The following is a 21771-nucleotide window of genomic DNA, read 5'->3' as shown; positions in this document are numbered from 1 at the left end:
AATATTTAATAATGTACAGACATTTAATACACTTTAACAAAAATCTATGTAATTCAATCTGCATTTTTTTACATTAAAAAGTAATTATGTTTTAAATTTTGTGAATGTGTTGAATTACAATTTTGGATATACACTGAGTGCACTAAACATTAAGAACTCCTGATCCTACCATGGCAGACTGACCAGGTGAAAGCCATGATCCCTTTTTGATTTGATTTTGATTTGTTTAATCCACTTCAATCAGTGTAGATGAAGGGGAGGAGACAGGTTAAATGATTTTTAAGCCTTGAGAAAATTGAGACATGGATTGTGTATCTGTGCCATTCAGAGTGAATGAGCAAGACAATACATTTAAGGGCCTGAACAGGGTATGGTAGTAGGTGCAACACTGCTGGGTTTATCATTGTCAACATTTTCCTGTGTGTATCAAGAATGGTCAACCACCCAAAGGACATCCAGCCAACTTGACACAACTGTTGAGTCAACATGGGCCAGAATCCCTGTGGAACGCTTTCGACACCTTGAAGAGTCCATGCATGCCCTGATGAATTGAGGCTGTTCTGAATGCAAATATAATATTAGGAAGGTGTTCTTAATTTTTTGTACACCCAATGTATACCAAAATACCACACAGACTATGCATTGACCCTTTTTAATTTTTTCAATGACTCAATGCGCACTCGTAGGATTACACACACACACACACACACACACACACACACACACACACACACACACACACACACACACACACACACACACACACACACACACACACACACACACACACACACACACACACACACACACACACAAAAATACATGCACATGCAATCATAATTTACACTCCTGCCACTGTTTATCATATATCCTGATTCCTAGTTACCTTACTCTTATGCATGTCTACCCTGGCAGCGTAGCCTAGTGGTTAGAGTGTTGGACTAGTAATCGTAAAAGTTGCAAGTTCAAATCCCCGAGCTGACAAGGTACAAATCTGTCGTTCTGCCCCTGAGCAGGCAGTTAACCCACTGTTCCTAGGCTGTCATTGAAAAAAATAATTTTTAACTGACTTGCCTAGTAAAATAAAGGTCAAATTAAAAAAAAAAAAAAATAGTCCATTATCCATGCACATCCCTGCACATTGTAAAAATGTCACTGACCCGAGAACTGACCCTCTATGTAACTTACTTGTTTTCTGGTGCTCTTCTTGTTTCTATTTCACATGTCTTTTTGTTCTACTTTATTTTATAATACTATTGTGGGGAAAGAGCTTACAAGAATGGCATTTCACAATACTTGTGCACATGACAATAATACTTGAAACTTGAAAAATAATGATATTTTAATGATTAGAACAACAGTACAGTTACATTCACCATGTTTTTTTATAAATACAAAAATACACATTTAGTCATAAAAAACATAGCTAGAGATGTAGTTTCTCTCAATCTCGTTTTGCAATGGCATGATATCTCCACCACTAGTTTGAAGTTGGAGAGGGGCCGCTCTCTCTGTCTCTCTCTTTCACACATGCACACAGCAGGCACACACACACAGTCCTATTGAAACGGGAGGAAGATGAGGTTGTGCAAAACCTACAACCACAGCACACCAACAGATGGTGCTAGAGAGTCATCCCATCTCCAAAGTCACAGATAAGATGATATCTAATTTAAATAGAATAATTTACAGAACAGAAGGTCGGAGTGATAAAGTCTTTCATGTCTCAGTGGTGACCTTGAAATGACAACTGGGGTCATACAGTCCTCGTTGTAGTGCATAGAGAGGCATCTTCACCATCTGCATGGTGACCGCACACACACACACACACACACACACACACACACACACACACACACACACACACACACACACACACACACACACACACACACACACACACACACACACACACACACACACACACACACACACACACACACTTGTATTAAGGTGGCATAACATAGCCATTGTAAGCTTAGCTATTCTAAGCATACAGTCCTCGTTGTAGTGCATAGAGAGGCATCTTCGCCGTCTGCATGGTGACCGCACACACACACACACACACACACACACACACACACACACACACACACACACACACACACACACACACACACACACACACACACACACACACACACACACACACACACACGTCACCGGGACTTTCAATGATATTCAAATGTTGACATGTTTTTAGCTGGAAAGGGCCTTCCCATTGTCCCAATGCTCTTCCCAATGTCCCCGGAAGATGGTTGAACCACAACTCAATCTCTGTATCCTGGCAGTACAGTGTAGCCTATGTGTTGAAGCTAAATCCATAGTGCCAAGGGCTCCTGTATAAACATATAGTATTCTGTATGCAGTCCACAGAGCAAGGCTCAAACATCAACCATCAACCAGACACAGGCCTAATAGGCTCATTGCATACGTCATCCATATGACCAGACTGCCAGGCTTTATGTAGCCTATATGTCCATGACATGTAGCGTCAGAGGCGTGAATGAGAGGAGGCCAGCTCATAGAAGAGCACGTAGGCATCACTGCTGCGAACCTGGCTGGATGACATGGAGCTCACCCTGTAAGGACACAGAGAACAGGTGTGTGTTAATCAGAGCATTGTTATAGACATACAGACATACCCACATATATAGAAATAATCACTGAGTGTACAAAACATTAGGAACACCTGCTCTTTCCATGACATAGACTGACCAGGTGAATCCAGGTGAAAGCTACGATCCCTAATTGAATACACCTGTTAAATCCACTTAAAATCAGCATAGATAAAGGGGAGGAGACAAGTTAAACAAGGATTGTTAAGCCTGGAGACAATTGAGACATGGATTGTGTATTTGTGCTATTCAGAGGGCGAATGGGCAAGACAACATATTTAAGTGCCTTTGAACAGGGTATGGTAGTAGGTGCCAGGCACACTGGTTTGTTTGTCAGGAACTGCAATGCTGCTGGGTATTTCATGCTCAACCGTTTCCCCTTGTGTATCAAGATTGTTCCATCACCCAAAGGACACCCAGTCAACTTGACACAACTGTGGGAAGCAGTGGAGTCAACATGGGCCAGCATTCCTGTGGAACGCTTTTGACACCTTGCGTATAGAAGCTGTTCTGAGGGCAAAAGGGGGTCCAACTCAATATCAGGAAAGTGTTCGTAACGTTTTGTATACTCAGCTTAGTGATATACACACATAGAGACAAGCAAACAGAAAACAAACAAACAGAAAACAGAGCCATTAACTCTGATATAGTAGCAAACTACTCCTAGTGGTATAATGAGGATGTATATGACATCATGGTATCATTACATACCTGGAGTCATTGTAGCTGTACCACTCCCCAAGGGCTGGGTTCCTGCAGTAGGCTGTGTAGTGGCCACCCAGCGTATTCCCAGAGTGGTTGGACACGGCATAGAGATTATACACTATATTCACTACACAGAGAGAGAGAGAGAGAGACAGAGAGAGAGATAGAGAGACAAAGATGAGTGTTATGTCATTAACATCACCAATGCATTCAGTTTCAACAGTCCCCTAACATCATTGAAAAACAATGTCTGTTTTAAGCCTGATTTATAAAGAGGATGGGTTATCTAGACTGTACACAAAGCAAGGCTGGGCTCCTGTATAAACATATAGTATTCTGTATGCAGTCCACAGAGCAAGGCTCAAACATCAACCATCAGACACAGGCCTAATAGGCTCATTGCATATGTCATCCATATCCAGACTGCCAGGCTTTATGTAGCCCATATGTCCATGACATGTAGCAGGAGCCCACAAAGTAAGTCACTTCAACTGGGTGGTAGTGTGTGTGTGCTTCCTGAGTTCAATGAAGCCAGATGATCCAGTCAGTACTTATATCAGGCCAGTCAATAAACGTCATATCTGTACAAGACTCTTCAGAAATGGCCCTGAAAGCACTTCTAAAAAGAAAACCAATACAATATCAAAGTAGCAGGAGACAGAGTGCTTGTTTGTTGAGTGTGTGTGTGTACTACTTACTGCTGTTCTCAGAGCAAAATTCTCTCATGTCCAACTCTTTGAGGGGGAAGTTGACGTAGGTGGAGAGCTTACTAGTTCGAACACGGTTCTCTGAGAAGCGCTTGAGGTCTGGGACAGGGGCTCGGTCAAGGACAAGCACATGGACAGCTGAAGCATAGAGCTACTGAATGCATAGTGGCATAAATGGCTACTGATAGCATAGTAGTATAGCTATTGATAGCATAGATATTGGTAGCATAGTAGCATAGCTATTGATAGCATAGTACCATATCTAGATATTGATATATATTGATAGCGTTGTAGCATTGCTATAATGCAATTCTCTACCTGGCTTTCATAGGGCAGCTGACTACATAGGTTAACCCCAGAAGCCAGAACCATAAACTTTTAATACACTTTTTGAAATATATAAAATTTCAACGACTTTGGCTCCAAAGTTCCTTAAAAATGACAGTTCATTCTAGCTATGTATCTGGTTGTAGTGTTATTGCTACTCTTCTACTACTATAAGGTTATACAACAACAACTATTACTAAAACTATTACCACAACAACTATTACTATTAGTAAAACTATTACTACTACACTTATTACTACTAGATTGGAAGTAACTTAATTGTTGGGGGAACCAATGATGGGGACACTAATATGAAGTAATGGAAAGGATACGAAGCACAAGGATTTGAGGGAATTTCTGGATGGTGAACTTCTTAGTGCATTTCCGCCTGGTTTTACACCTGTAGCATGTCTGGAGGAGGATGTATTTGGAAATTAACTTAGAAAGAATTTGAAACATTAAAATAAACACCCATGAGTTTAAACCAGTTATTTGAAAATAGTATTTGAAAATTCTCTTAAATACAATTTGGTCGACTATTTGGTTTTTAAAAATAAGCATTCAAATACTCAAATAAAATTACTTGTTGGGCTGTGCATTTGAAAATACTCAAATACACAGGAAAATTATTTTTAATACCAAACACTCAAATAACAGACAGACACAGACACACACCATAGCAATAGTCCCTTACCGGTTTCTCATCTCCATCCAGTACGTCTTCTTTAGTGAAGAGTCGCATGCAGTCTGTCAGACTCACCTCCCCTGAACCTTTCTGTGGACACAAACACCCTCAGTTAGGCACAGCTTTTTCACTGTGTGTGTGTGCCTGCATGTGAGTGTGCGTGTGAGTGTGTACACTGACCTTAGCGATGGGTAGTGACAAGTCCCAGAATGGATCGAACACAGTGGAGCAGTAACCACACTCACTGCAGGTCAGAGAGCTCTTTAGCTGGCCCACAAACAGATCTATACAGAGAAACAGATACACACAATGAAAATCACACTTGTAATATACACACTTGTTCTCAGTCACTCAGACACTTACCAACCACTTTGCTGTCCTCTCTCTCTAGATATTTGTTCCACATTCTCTTCCCTTTCTCATTGTCACTGTGGAGGAGACAAACACAGATCCCACATTAGTTTACATTCAAACAAGCTCCTCTAGAACAGACACACTCCTCTCCAATACAGATCCCAGGGGACTTTAATCTGAGGTACCAAGGTCTTGTTAAAAAAAAAACTATAAAACATGACTCATTACAAAGGCAGTTAACAGCCTGAATATCATGAGGCATGTCTAGGCATGTCTAATCCTAGGAGAACATGTCAAGGTCGTGTTCATGAGGCACCAAGCAGAGGAAAACAGACTAAGAAATGCTAATTGTCGTTTTCTGTTTCAAAACGATTCAAACTAATTAACATGCTCCTGGGTTGGTGCTACGGGAGGTGAGACTTACGGCAAGTGGTCAATGTCCTCGGACGGGAGCCTGGGCCGCACTGTGACCCTGTTGACCTCGTTGTGGAGGCCGTCCAATAGGAAATGCAAGAACTCCTGAGCATCCTGCTGACTGGAGGAGAGAGAGAGAGAGAGAGAAGAGATTTTTATTGTTTTTCACTTTATATATTCACTTTATATATTATCTACCTCAATGTTAACACATGTTTCCCATGCCAATAAAGCCCTTGAATTTAATTGAAATTGAATTGAGATTGAGAGAGAGAGAGAGAGAGAGAGAGAGAGAGATGGGGGAGAGAGAGAGAGAGAGAGAGAGATGGGGGAGAGAGAGAGAGAGAGAGAGAGAGAGAGAGAGAGAGAGAGAGATTGAGAGAGAGAGAGAGAGAGAGAGAGAGAGAGAGAGAGAGGGAGAGAGAGAGAGAGAGAGAGAGAGATGGGGGGAGAGAGAGAGAGAGAGAGAGAGAGAGAGAGAGATGGGGGAGAGAGAAAGAGAGATGTTTACTTTCAAAAGCTTATTATTTCAACCACAGCCACAAAATGAGAAATGAATATAAAAGATGTGTCTACATTAATGCCTTATGGAGAGAGAGAGCGAGAGAGAGGGGCGAGAAAGTACAATGACATTTTTAATAGTTAAGAAAGTTCACATTAAATGAACTCGCTTTCTCCCAGCACACTTATGGCCATAGAAATATAATTACTAGATCAGACCACAGCCCTTTTCTGAATAGACTTACTTGTATCCCACAAATTTGGGAGCATATCTCTGGATCTGGGTCTTGAAGTCTGAGGGACTGATTGCCTCGCTGCTGACTGACGTCCATAGGGTCTGAGTGAGTTTGGCAAACTCTGTTAGAGATAGACAGAGGGATAGAGAGAGATAGAGAGAGAGAGAGAGTGGCAGAGACAGAGACAGAGACAGAGACAGAGACAGAGACAGAGACAGAGACAGAGACAGAGACAGAGACAGAGACAGAGACAGAGAGAGAGAGGAAAGAAAATGAGAGCACTTTTAGTCATTGTACTGTTAAGCAGAGGTCACATTGCAGGGGAGAGGAGCCGTGTGAAGAATATCAATCAGGTAGTAGACAGAACTACTGTTACTGTTCACCATCTCCAAACCCTGTTTGGGGATCAGTGCGTGTGAGTTTGTGTGTGTACATGCACAGAATAGCTCCTATATGTTTCAAATCAACTTAAGACACAATTTGTGTACGTTTTAAGCATACAGATTGTTACGAATTAGAGGTCAGTATTATAGTGACCCTTAGGTGGTTCTGTAAATATTCTTAGGATGATTATTATGTTGCATAAACATGATTAGTGCTTTTTTTTACACCATTTTGTCCTTTTCTTTTTTTCAGCACTGGTCCACTGTCAAATGTTCCAGAATTGGTCAGCTGGTAGCATCCTTCTAATGTCATTCTAATAATGCATTATACCTGCAGGCTTAAGTAAAGTGCAACCAGTTGGAGCAGTAGTGTCTTACCCTCCATGAGAGCAGCCTTGGCTCTGCAGTTGTTGTTGAGTTCGGTGCGGTGTGTGTTCCTCAGACAGTAGTCCCTCAGGTCAGGAGTGTTGCTCAGACACTGCAGGATCGAGTTCATGAAACACTACACCAGAAAATAGTAGGTGAGAGAAGGGGGAGACAGAGAGAGAGAAAAAGGAGAGAATATTTATTAAGACTAGAAGTGCACACTTTTCAGTGACAGGGATAGATATTCCAAAGAGTGGACATCAGATCTGCTACAAACCAGACATAAGCACAGTGTAAAAACAGACTTGTGTTAGTGGCGGATATAATGGTTTACTCACTGTGTTGCCGAGGTTTCTCAGTCCCACTAGGCCTTGAGGACTCTTGGAGTTCTGTTGAGACAAAGACAGGGAGACACAGGTTAGAGCAAGACAGAAATCCCTCTTCACTCAGTCCCTGATATATGTCAACTTAAAGGGACACAGGTCCAAACACATACCATTGTATTGCCTGCGCTACAGATGGCTATATCGGTCCACTAATACAGGACTTGTAAAGGACCAGTGCACTACTTTTGTGAAAAATCAAATGTTCAACAACAAACAAAAAAATTGCCATGCTACAGACTGCATTTTGTTTTTAAATAAATGTTTTTATGAATATATATATTTTTATTCCCCATTTTTCAGGGGGTGCTGCAGCACCCTCAGCACCCCTACTTCCCGTGGCTCTGGTTGGATGTTCACTGGAGTGGTGTGACCTTGTCTGAAGGGTTTTTGATGGTCAGAGTGTATCGTTGCCTTAAGGTCAGAGTACACCACACGTGGTAGCTACGTCATGAGTGGTGTGCTTTGTGTCGTCGTGAGACGTTGGGTGAGGGACACTGCTTGTCATGACCAAAACACAAATAACCACCATCTGTGGCTCAACAACTGAAAGAACAAAACCTATCAGGCCTGCATTAGAACCAGGGTAAAGATAAATTATATCCTGATCTCTTCCATATTGCTATTGTTGTTCAGGACAGATACTAATAGCAATACTATGGTAATACTATGGTATTGTTTGTCATATTTTATCATCTCAACAAATGCCATTTAGTAAAATCATGTGGTTTTCATTATCGAACTCCCATATTTCTTCCAACACACATTCAAGGAAGGGAATGTGAGCAAAACCGAACCTCATTTACCACAATTTGTTGGTGACCTCTAAAACATAATTTTGACACACAAATGTATCATATTTTCTTAATATTTTATATCAGTCCTTATATAACTAAGCGTATCTTCCATTATAAGTAAATTAAGCAGTCATAACATAAATTAATGTATCATTTTTTGTTATTATTTAAAAAGTCTATGCAAATTCCAATACAAAATTTGTTTACTCTAATTAGGCAACTCAACAGGCTGGTTAAGATATTTCCGATGCATTATATATCAAAGTTTAAGTCACGCGAACATAAATTATTCATTTATGGCCTACACTGAAGCCAAATACATATATTCTGAAACAAAAAAATTCTGCTATTTTTTTCTTGGTGTTAAAGGGATAATGTGTTCATTTAGTATTAAATACTGGTTTAAACCAGCGCAGGGTTAAGCAGGTTTAATGGATAATACTGCTTTTCCAAGCTTACTGCTACATGTAACCTACTCTATACAGTGTCCCTGTAATACACGTTGCTGTACAGGGACATTTCTGGGGAACGGAACGTCTTGGAAGTTACATATTAATATTACACATGCATCTAGTGTTCTATGTAGGCTAGTCCAGATTAGGGTGGGGGGTTTGGTGACAGTGTAACATGTGGGGAGGGAAGCCACGCATCGGTACTGTACATCTGCTGACGAATGAAACACCTAAACTGGTATACGGCAGCCCCCACCTGACGCCACAGCTGACAGGACTGGGGTGGTATCACATGTACATGCAGGTACAAACACACACACAATAGTCAAGCACACACAGGCCTAAAAGCAGGTACACACACACACACACACACACACACACACACACACACACACACACACACACACACACACACACACACACACACACACACACACACACACACACACACACACACACACACACACACACACACACACACACAGATAGTCAAGCAAGCACAAACAGTCAGGCACATACAGGCCTAAAACAAACGTCCACACATGCCATGGACATGCACACTGTGAATTAAGTCTGAAACATGAGTCAGTGACTATTCCGTCCCAGACCAAACCACTCCACATACTGTACAGTACATAGCACCACAATGCCACTTCTCACAACCAGACAGGTACCAAATGCCTCATACTTCTCATAGTTCACTTTCCATTGTCAGCGCAGTGTAGGCCTTGTCTCTAGAGGTCAAACTCTCATTGAGCTGGAGTGTGAGTATTGAGTAGAGACTGCACTGCTGCACATGGCCAATCAGAGGGTGTGTCTGGGTTCACACTGCATTGTTAGCTCTGAAACAGAGCATATGGCTTGAGCAGCATGCACAGGCCAGTTCCTCACAACCTGGGTACAAATAGCACCGGAGCCAGGACACTGGGACACTAGTACAGTGATTACTGAGGAGAGGCCTGTGGAGAATGGGCTCTGTCGGCATGTGGCTCACTCGGGACATGGAGGTGGGTCCAACAATAAGGGCCCTGATTTGCTGACGGCCAATGGAGGAAGTAATTCCATTGGGGAGGAAGTCATTCCATTGGTTGGCACAGATTGAAAGTATGAGAGTGGGGAGAACATTGTGTTCCGGCCTTACTGTGCAGGACTGGTCACAGGCAAACAACTTGTGACTGGGATACACATGCACACATCCAAACACACCTCGCTTCATACTGTAGCACCACCCAGCAAACACACTGTAGGCTGACTGTACAGCTCATACCAATGAGACCAAAACTGTGGTGGATAAAGCAGTGATAATGTATTACAACCATTGATGTTGTTGAAGCGGTGATAATGTTGTGTTACCGTTATTCAATGGTTATCGTTGACAGTCCTGACTGAGGAACATTCTGCTCTCCCCGTAAAGGACATCCATATATTTAGGCCCTCGGCCCATTCTGAGAATCCATGTGCCCTATCACCCACAGCGTACTGTACATCAGATAAGGTGAGACTTTCCTGGCGATAAAAGCTGATATTCCTTATCTTGGTGTTCGCTCAAACATCATTACACAATGTCACGCCCTAATTGTTAGTGTGACACAGGGCAAATAGTGCTAAGAGTGTTCTTAATGTGTGTTGCGGTTATGCAACAATCAACAAATCAGGCTATCTTCACCCACAAGTGCTGACAGGGCTTTCCTCTATCAACCAGGGAACATTGTGATGTAAAACACTGCTCTTTATCAAGTGTATACTTTCAAGGACAAGCCGTCACTGAGGGCAATGCTTATGAATGGTGGTTTGTTTGGTGTTTCATTGTGAGGTTTTGTGTTGAGAACTTGCCTGATAGAAGGAATGCTAAACAGGCAGCTATAAAGCACTGTGAGCCTTTGGTTTGTCCACTAGAGGCCATCCTGTCATTTACTCAGGGTTCATGTAAGGATTCCTGGGCCCATATTCTTAAAACGTCTCACAGTTGATCTCGGATCAGGTCCATGTAATCTAATTCATGATGATCTTAAAGTCAAAAACGGATCCTAGATCAGCAATTTTACAACCGCTGATGTTGATCTCCTGCCTGCCTATGTTGTGGCATATTATACAGGCCTTACCATTTATAATACATTTACATTTAGGCCTAGATATATTTAAAAATATATATTTTTTCAAGAACGATTTCAGTGTTGTTTAAATAGGCTGTGCTACATCAGATGATGTTTTTTCTTTAGGCCTAATTATTCTCTCTACAATAGACTATAGTCTGCATGTCACATTGGAGGTAAAGGCACATATGAATCAGTATCCTCACAAATGTCCTGTACTGTAAAGCGTGGCCTACATTCAGGGCCAGAAAAGAACAGCTGGAGGTACGTCTAAATTATATGCATTATGGCCAGCAGGCAACACACTCCTCAGGGTAGAGAACGCTCATAGCAAAACTGCTGAAAGCCGGATTACGTAACCAAATCAACTGTGCGAGGTTACTGTACGAGTACCGTGACAAGCAGGCAGCTGGTTTGAGCGCTCCACGGTTTTCAAATGCCGGATGCCTTGAACACAATGTGAAAACTTTTCCTATTGGATTGAAACGATTCCTATACCGTCATACCCTATTTAGATCCACCTTAGTAAACAAAGCAACAACAAAAATTACCTGAGCATAAATTGGTCTGAGTATGGTTACATCATTCCACCACACATATTGTAATTATATTATATTATCACGGGTGTCGAAATCATTTGTAGGCTTGCCTATTCAACCTACAGGTGCATCACTTAAAATGACTTGACTTTAGCTTTGGAAAATCAATAACTATTAACGCCACGGAACCGAAAAGATTCCAAGCTCCAACATGGAAGGAACAGTTTAAAAATCCTCAATCTCTAAAAGCAATTTCATAACACATTTAATCTGTTGCTCACAGATTATAAATGGCATTATTATGTAAGTACGTTTAGCTGCCAATATTATCCTTTACTGGGATTATTTTTGGGTGGGAATGTCTCCTGTAACTAAAACAAATCTATCCAAGTTATTGTCAATATCAAATCGGCCCATAATTGACTAAATCGACTGACAGTGTGATCGATTTGGCGTGCCCATACAATTTACGGCATGGGCACTCCACATCTGTAGTGCATGGACTACATGAATATCCCTTTGCTTGCAGACCGAATAGGCGCACTCACCTTGGCTTGATTGATAAGCAGACCCACAAATGTGGACATCAACAATGACCGCGACATTGGAGGACTCTTCCTGCGCAGGTCCGTCTTTAGGAAGGGGAAAGTGGATGCCGGTGACTCCTCGGGCACCGTCACGGTGTAAGACTGTCGCAGACTAGGCATGATGGCGTTGTAGCGGCGGTGTAATAGCAGACTACAGACCTACAATCAACTTGCGGTGGCGATGGTTAAAGGTTGTTTACGATGACTGAAACAGTAGTCCTGCGTGACGTTGTTGATCTCCCCCCTATTTTTTTTCATATATTTGTTCTGATTGAGATGACAAGGTTTTCAATTCGAATCCCTTGAAACACATAATTAGACATAAAACAGGCTCTGGTGATAAATAGTTGCGATGTGCAGTAAAAACAACAACAATATAGCAGACACCTTGTTCACTAGAATAACAGACCGCAACTCAATCTGGAATATCACTCACTGCCTGCTGACTGAGACCGATTCGGTTTTATGTGATTCCACCTCTCCAAGTGTGGGTTGAAGAATAATCGAGTCGGCGTGCACTTTCGTTTTACTACAATGAGCACACGCCCCCTCAGACTCTCTAGACGTCACGAAGTGTCTCATGCTTGTTGAAAGCAGTGGTTGAGAGAGACGTCAAACTGCAGAGGACAAGACCTTCTCAACATTCACAGAGGACGGTGATGAAATGGGAGAGGGGGTGGGGGAAGAAGGAGGAGGACTGAGGGGAGGGTAGGGGACAGGGTGGTGGAAAATAAGGTCCATATATGGAAAAGCACGATCTGTCTGTGTCTGTCTGTTTCTGTAGGCTATAGAACAATCTACCCATCCATCCATTTTAATACTTTGCCATACAGCGTTGGCTTCTTCCATCTTGACAGGTGAATTTAGCTTGACCACATAATGCCTAATAACAGTGTAATGACCGTATAAGTAAAACCGATATTACATAGTATGACAACATTATGTCATGCTTATGTCATTAAGTAAATCAAAAGTCAATAACATCCTACGTGTTGTTGCTTGCAAATTTAGCAAGCTAAAGCAACAATTGGTCTAGCCTCAAGCATTGCCATGTGATTCTCTAGAATATTGTGAATGAATGACAAAACTGGGTCACATCCAATAGGAAGCAAATAGCCCGAAACAGGGAGGGACTTACCTAAATCCGACCAATAAGAAAGCTTGTTTTCATTTTTCGTTGCCAAATGTTTTGGTATGGTGAGGCACTATTAAAATATTAAACACTATCTTGGCATATAGTAAGAGCAATGCAACTCATTACCCAATCAAACCCTTTCCCTGGATTCATCTTCCTTCAAGTGACAGACAATTTTAATATGCCAGCAGATTTTTAGGCATAAAGATTTAGGATCTTAATTTGATCCAGTTTGCTACAGCAGGAAAATAATCCTGCAGCAACAGGAAATGTGAATTATTAAATGGACATTTTTGTAGGGGTTGATACATTTTTCGGAATGGAAAATCAAGTCTGACATTTCTAAGTGGAAATTACTAACTTCTGAAGCCTTTTTAAACAACAAACACATTACAAGTTTAACATTTCCTTTAAATTAAGATCCTACATTTGTACCAGTGTTGTGCTCATTGGGGCACAGCGTAGCAAAAAGTCTTCTTCGTTTGGTGCACAATGAACATGTCCCTGCTCCTTGCTGTCCCTGCACACATAGGCTAGTGAACCCATCATCACTCTGAGTTCCCATTCAATATGTACACAGAATCCGACCAGCGAGAGGGGGTGTAAGAAAAAGTAATACATCCACTCTCAAAGCACAACAGCCAAAAAACAGAGCACTCTGCCCACCAATCTTAAGCAAAGTTGATCTTTTCTTCATGTCATTACATAAGCAGCACAGAACTGCGAACAAGTGCATTCCTCTTGTGAAATGTTATTATATAAGAACTAGGAGAAACTGTGTTTACTAGCAGGCAAGAGGGCAGATGATTATCTATATACACAGTGTTCCAAAGGGGTTCTGCAGCTGACCCCATAGGAGAACCCTCTGTGGAAAGGGTTCTACATGGAACCAAAAGGGGTTCTTCAAAGGGTTCCTATGGGGACCGCCAAATAACCCTTTTTTGGTTTTAGATGGCACCTTTTTTTCTAAATGTGTACAAAGTGATCTTAGCACCTCTACATAGTTCAGGCCTATGCCATAAACTCCCTCCCTATCAGTGAGGTCTCTGTGTACATCAGAGATGTGTAACACAGAAGTTCCAAATGGCATCATATTCCATAAATAGTGCACTACTTTTAACCAGGTCCCATAGGGATTAGGGTGCCATTTGGGATGCAACGACGCAGTCATGCATGCCTAATATTCCTTCACTGCCGCGACTGTTCAACCTGTTTGAAGCTTCAAGAAGCTAGCTCCCAATACACACACACACACACGGCTGGCATTTAGTGAACACAGCACAGATGTGCACACAGATAGTCGGACACGCACACACAGCTGGTGATTATTGAAGAACACACAGGTGTTTGTAATCATGGCTGGCTGTGGCTTGATTTAATTGTTTGATTTACAGATATAAATAGAACACATAAAAAATCATGAACGGATAACATACGATCATAAATACAATTTGGCTACATATGCCTACAAACATTATTTACAATGGATAGCAAAAAACACAATCATCACAAGATTGGCTTCAGATCAAACTCTACGTTGAGACCAAAGGGAGAAAGGGTCTTTAAATGAAAGATCCAGGCAATGCCGATATAGTGTTCGATGCCAGACATACGACTGTAAAAAGAAAACCAGGAAATCAGCTCCAAGTGATATTGGAAATTTGTTTCCAAGTATTCCCACACATAATAGAGAGACACTTGATTGTATACAAATGTAAGCAAGGTTTGAAATGATTATTTCAGTCAAATATTATATCTGTTTGGGCTTCAGCACGGTTAATTTGCAGTCTACAAATTATATCTAATTATGTTCCTGCCTCCCGACCATCCGCTCAAGAAAAAAAATTGGCCCACGGCTGAATCTAGTTGATGATCCCTGATATAGAGGGTCTCTCACAGCTACTTTGTTTTCAGGACAGAAATATAGACAGAGCTAACTCATTGAGTCTCTTCAAACGCCACAGCCAGAATAGACATAGTTAACCCTGAAAGTACAGTAGGAAAGTACAGTATGAAAGCGAAACTCTGTCCCTCCTTGCTCTCTGGCTGCAACATTACCTCGGCGCCCATCCACTTCATCATTTATGAACGTGACTCCGGTAAAGTACATCCCAAGTCAAACCAATATGAATGTAAAATAGACCATTGGACTCTGTGTACACCAGCCACAGCTGCAGGCTAATTCCTCTACCGACAGACAGGGAGGAGGTCCACTGTAAAAATAAAATTATAAAAAAATAAAAACATTAAATGGCCAGCCTCGCCACTTGGTTTGCTATAAAGCTGAGTGCTGGAGAAATGTAGTTCATGAGGCATTTCTAAGATATATTCTTCAAGAATCAATGGATCCAGTACATCATTATACTGTTTAATACATTACTGTACATTATTTCTATACATACTGTAAGTACATTTCTAAGTCACTGGGTAATCTGAAAAGTCATATTCAGTCAATCAATAAAATAATAATACTTTTAGCTTTAGAAAGGTTCAGAGCTTTTGTGAAACATCACAGCACAGTTGAAAAATATATGGCAAATAGAAATCCAATATGGACGGTGTTAAGAGATAGAGGGGAGGGGTTGAATGGAGCTGAAGGTTGGGACTAATAACTAATAACAACAAGATAACCAATGTAAAACATACTGTGTCCAAAAAACGTATATAGGTTCAGAACTTTAGTGAAAGAGCACAGTGTGAAAGATATGGCAAATAGAACCGGATGGACATCAGAAATAGATGGAAGAGGTTGAGGGTAGAGGAAGGACAGGAGTAAAAACAAACAAAATAGAACTATTGTAAAATAGACTGTGTCCATAAAATGTATATACTACAGTTGAAGTGAGAAGTTTACATACATGTCACATTCTGACCATAGTTCTTTTGTGTTTTCCTTGTTTTAGTGTTGGTCAGGACGTGACCTGGGTGGGCATTCTATGCTGTGTGTCTAGTTTGTCCGTTTCTATGTATGGCCTGATATGGTTCTCAATCAGAGGCAGGTGTTAGTCATTGTCTCTGATTGGAAACCATATTTAGGTAGCTTGTTTTGTGTTGGGGTTTGTGGGTGGTTGTTTCCTGTCTTTGTGTTTATGCACCAGATAGGACTGTTTTGGTTTTTGCCACGTTTGTTGTTTTTGTAATTGTGTTCATGTTTAGTTTCTCTTATTAAAAACCATGAACTCGAACCACGCTGCATTTTGGTCCTCCTCTCCTTCGACGGAAGAAAACCGTTACAATACAGTTCGGTTGGAGTTATTAAAACTTGTTTTTCAACCACTCCACAAATTTCTTGTTAAAAAACAATCGTTTTGGAAAGTCGGTTAAGACATCTACTTTGTGCATGACACAAGTATTTTTCCAACAATTGTTTACAGACAGATTATTTCACTTATAATTCACTGTGTCATAATTCCAGTGGGTCAGAAGTTTACATAAACTAAAATGACTGTGCCTTTAAACAGCCTGGAAAATTCCAGAAAATTAGGTCATGGCTTTAGAAGCTTCTTATAGGCTAATTGATATCATTTGAGCCAATTGGAGGTGTACCTGTGGATGTATTTCAAGGCCTACCTTCAAACTCAGTGCCTCTTTGCTTGACATCATGGGAAAATCAAAAGAAATCAGCCAAGACCTCAGAAAAAAAATTGTAGACCTCGACAAGTCTGGTTCGTCGTTGGGAGCAATTTCCAAATGCCTGAAAGTACCACATTCATCTGTACAAACAATAGTACGCAACTATAAACATCCCGCTCAGGAAGGAGACGCATTCTGTGTCCTAGAGATTAACGTACTTTGGTGCAAAAAGTGCAAATCAATCCCAGAAAAACAGCAAAGGACCTTGTGAAGATGCTGGAGGAAACGGGTACAAAAGTATCTATATCCACAGTAACACGAGTCCTATATCGACATAACCTGAAAGGCTGCTCAGCAAGGAGGAAGCCACTGCTCCAAAACCCCCATAAAAAGAACTGAAGAACTTCATCCCAACTGTGATGCACGGGGGTGGCAGCATCATGTTGTGGGGGTGCTTTGCTGCAGGAGAGACAGGTGCACTTCACAAAATAGCTGGCATCTATTATGTGGATAAATTGAAGCAACATCTCAAGACATCAGTCAGGAAGTTAAAGCTTGGTCGCAAATGGGTCTTTCAAATGGACAATGACCCCAAGCATACTTCCAAAGTCGTGGCAAAATGGCTTAAGGACAACAAAGTCAAGATATTGGAGGGGCCATCACAAAGCCCTGACCTTAATCCTATAGAAAATTTGTGGACAGAACTGAAAAACTATGTGCGAGCAAGAAGGCCTACAAACCTGACTCAGTTACACCAGCTCTGTCAGGAGGAATGGGACAAAATTCCCCAAACTTATTGTGAGAAGCTTGTGGAAGGCTACTCAAAACGTTTGACACAAGTTCAACAATTTAAAGGCAATGCTCCCAAATACTAATTGCGTGCATGTAAACTTCTGACCAACTGGGATGTGATGAAAGAAATAAAAGCTGAAATAAATAATTCTCTCTACTAAAATTCTGACATTTCACATTCTTAAAATGAAGTGGTGATCCTAACTGACCTAAGGCAGGGAATTTTTACTAGGCTTAAATGTGAGGGATTGTGAAAAACTGAGTTTAAATGTATTTGGCTAGGGCGTATGTAAACTTCAGACTTCAACTGTATGTATAAGCTGGAAGTAGAAGCCTTGTTGTTCACTAGTTTACTCCAATTAGGGGAGGGGTGGTAGGGTTAGAAAGTAATAAAATAAAATATTTTTTCAAAGACATATATATATATATATATATATGTGTGTGTATTTATATATATGTATTTATATGTGTATGTATATGTAACCAATGTGAAATGGCTAGCTAGTTAGCGGGGTGCGTGCTAATAGCGTTGCAAGCGGTGACGTCACTCGCTCTGAGACCTTGAAATAGTTGTTCCCCTTGCTCTGCAAGGACCGTGGGTTTTGTGGAGCGATGGGTAACGATGCTTCGAGGGTGGCTGTTGTCGATGTGTGCAGAGGGTCCCTGGTTCGAGCCCAGGTAGGGGCGAGGAGAGGGACGGAAGCTATACTGTTACTTATCAAATCAAATCAAATTTTATTTGTCACATACACATGGTTAGCAGATGTTAATGCGAGTGTAGCGAAATGCTTGTGCTTCTAGTTCCGACAATGCAGTAATAACCAACAAGTAATCTAACTAACAATTCCTAAACTACTGTCTTATACACAGTGTAAGGGGATAAAGAATATGTAAATAAGGATATATGAATGAGTGATGGTACAGAGCAGCATAGGAAAGATACAGTAGATGGTATCGAGTACAGTCTATACATATAAGATGAGTATGTAAACAAAGTGGCATAGTTAAAGTGGCTAGTGATACATGTATTACATAAGGATGCAGTCGATGATATAGAGTACAGTATATACGTATGCATATGAGATGAATAATGTAGGGTAAGTAACATTATATAAGGTAGCATTGTTTAAAGTGGCTAGTGATATATTTACATCATTCCCATCAATTCCCATTATTAAAGTGGCTGGAGTTGAGTCAGTGTCAGTGTGTTGGCAGCGGCCACTCAATGTTAGTGGCTGTTTAACAGTCTGATGGCCTTGAGATAGAAGCTGTGTTTCAGTCTCTCGGTCCCAGCTTTGATGCACCTGTACTGACCTCGCCTTCTGGATGATAGCGGGGTGAACAGGCAGTGGCTCGGGTGGTTGATGTCCTTGATGATCTTTATGGCCTTCCTGTAACATCGGGTGGTGTAGGTGTCCTGGAGGGCAGGTAGTTTGCCTCCGGTGATGCGTTGTGCAGACCTCACTACCCTCTGGAGAGCCTTACGGTTGAGGGCGGAGCAGTTGCCGTACCAGGCGGTGATACAGCCCGCCAGGATGCTCTCGATTGTGCATCTGTAGAAGTTTGTGAGTGCTTTTGGTGACAAGCCAAATTTCTTCAGCCTCCTGAGGTTGAAGAGGCGCTGCTGCGCCTTCTTCACGATGCTGTCTGTGTGAGTGGACCAATTCAGTTTGTCTGTGATGTGTATGCCGAGGAACTTAAAACTTGCTACCCTCTCCACTACTGTTCCATCGATCTGGATAGGGGGGGGTGTTCCCTCTGCTGTTTCCTGAAGTCCACAATCATCTCCTTAGTTTTGTTGACGTTGAGTGTGAGGTTATTTTCCTGACACCACACTCCGAGGGCCCTCACCTCCTCCCTGTAGGCCGTCTCATCGTTGTTGGTAATCAAGCCTACCACTGTTGTGTCGTCCGCAAACTTGATGATTGAGTTGGAGGCGTGCGTGGCCACGCAGTCGTGGGTGAACAGGGAGTACAGGAGAAGGCTCAGAACACACCCTTGTGGGGTCCTAGTGTTGAGGATCAGAGGGGAGGAGATGTTGTTACCTACCCTCACCACCTGGGGGCGGCCCGTCAGGAAGTCCAGTACCCAGTTGCACAGGGCGGGGTCGAGACCCAGGGTCTCGAGCTTGATGACGAGCTTGGAGGGTACTATGGTGTTGAATGCCGAGCTGTAGTCGATGAACAGCATTCTCACATAGGTATTCCTCTTGTCCAGATGGGTTAGGGCAGTGTGCAGTGTGGTTGAGATTGCATCGTCTGTGGACCTATTTGGGCGGTAAGCAAATTGGAGTGGGTCTAGGGTGTCAGGTAGGGTGGAGGTGATATGGTCCTTGACTAGTCTCGCAAAGCACTTCATGATGACGGAAGTGAGTGCTACGGGGCGGTAGTCGTTTAGCTCAGTTACCTTAGCTTTCTTGGGAACAGGAACAATGGTGGCCCTCTTGAAGCATGTGGGAACATCAGACTGGTATAGGGATTGATTGAATATGTCCGTAAACACACAGGCCAGCTGGTCTGCGCATGCTCTGAGGGCGCGGCTGGGGATGCCGTCTGGGCCTACAGCCTTGCGAGGGTTAACGCGTTTAAATGTCTTACTCACCTCGGCTGCAGTGAAGGAGAGACCGCATGTTTTATATGTACAGTACCAGTCAAAAGTTTGGACACACCTACTCATTCCTGGGTTTTTCTTTATTTTTACTATTTTCTACATTGTAGAATAATAGTGAAGACATCAAAACTATGAAATAACACATATGGAATCATGTAGTAACCAAAAAAAGTGTCAAACAAATCAAAATATATCCAAAAGTTCTTCCCGACTGTATGTAATAACACAAAAACAATTCTGGGCTAATAATGTAAGAAATAACACACTCAACAACAACAACAAATACCGCAAAATCTCCTAAGAGATAGAAGCACGGCAGCCCTATCTGTCGGCGCCATTTATTTTTGTCTTCTTATTGGTGACCTTTAGTAGTGGTTTCTTGGTAGCAATTCGACCATGAAGGCCTGATTCACGCAGTCTCATCTGAACAGTTGATTTTCAGATGTGTCTGTTACTTGAACTCCGTAAAAAAAAATATTTGGGCTGCAATTTCTGCAGCAGACGAAACTCTGGGTCTTCCTTTCCTGTGGTGGTCTTCATGAGAGCCAGTTTCATCATTGCGCTTGATGGTTTTTGCGATTATATAGACTCTGTATTTTACCAAATAGGGCTATCTTATGTATACCAGCCCTACCTTGTCACAACACAACTGATTGGTTCAAACGCATTAAGGAAAGAAATTCCACAAATTCACTTTCAACAAGGCACACCTGTTAATTGAAATGCATTTCAGATGACTACCTCATGAAGCTGGTTGAGAGAATGCTAAGAGTGTGCAAAGCTGTCATCAAGGCAAAGGGTGGCTACTTTGAAGAATCTCAAATATAAAATATATTTTGATTTGTTTAAAACTTTCATGATCCATATGTGTTATTTCATATTTTTGATGTCTTCAACATAATTTGACAATGTAAAAAATAGTAAAAATAAAGAAAAACCCTGGATTGAGTAGGTGTGTCCAAACTTTTGACTGGTACTGTACATTATCAAGCATTTCACGCATATTATCCAGATACTGACTGTTAGCACTTGGTGGTCTATAGCAGCTTCCTACAAGAATGGGCTTTAGGTGAGGCAAATGAACCTGTAGCCATATTGCTTCAACAGTATTTAACATCAGACCCACCTACCCCAGCCATCCTCAAGTACTGTGCCCTCTCTGATTTTTGGGGTGCTTGTAGCCCTTGTTAAAATGCATAATTTAGGTACATGTTTATAAACGGTTGTAAAGATCACAGAGTGGGCCTTTAACAGGTAGCTGTTCTGGTGGTACTGGTGTATATGCTACTAAATATGGTAGGGGGCCGAAGTATACCTTTGACTCAGAGAGGAAATATGAAGGGATTCTGGCCTCAATTACACCAGTAAAAGTCTTGTCAGCTGCTGCTGGCAAGCTATTAATAGTTACATAACATGAAAGGGGTTTAAAGTGCAGCGCACACACACACACACACACACACACACACACACACACACACACACACACACACACACACACACACACACACACACAC

General features: G+C 41.7%; 1 protein-coding gene across 1 annotated transcript; it reads right to left on the bottom strand.

The window, feature by feature from the left end:
* Positions 1-1316: 1316 nt before the first annotated feature.
* LOC118389906 (ubiquitin carboxyl-terminal hydrolase 2-like) lies at positions 1317-12720 on the bottom strand. The gene is made up of 12 exons (XM_052529705.1): positions 12109-12720; positions 7635-7685; positions 7309-7432; positions 6557-6668; positions 5821-5931; positions 5406-5470; positions 5223-5326; positions 5052-5132; positions 4690-4768; positions 4022-4129; positions 3330-3450; positions 1317-2582 (listed from the first exon to the last, which is right to left on the bottom strand). Exons 1-12 carry the CDS (start codon positions 12265-12267, stop codon positions 2495-2497), a joined length of 1203 nt encoding a protein of 400 aa, XP_052385665.1. The 5' UTR covers positions 12268-12720; the 3' UTR covers positions 1317-2494.
* Between the last annotated feature and the right edge of the window lie 9051 nt (positions 12721-21771).

Source organism: Oncorhynchus keta, chromosome 11, assembly GCF_023373465.1.
Source record: "Oncorhynchus keta strain PuntledgeMale-10-30-2019 chromosome 11, Oket_V2, whole genome shotgun sequence".
NCBI classification, from domain to species: Eukaryota; Metazoa; Chordata; class Actinopteri; order Salmoniformes; family Salmonidae; genus Oncorhynchus; species Oncorhynchus keta.
This window is presented reverse-complemented; position numbering and strand designations above follow the sequence as displayed.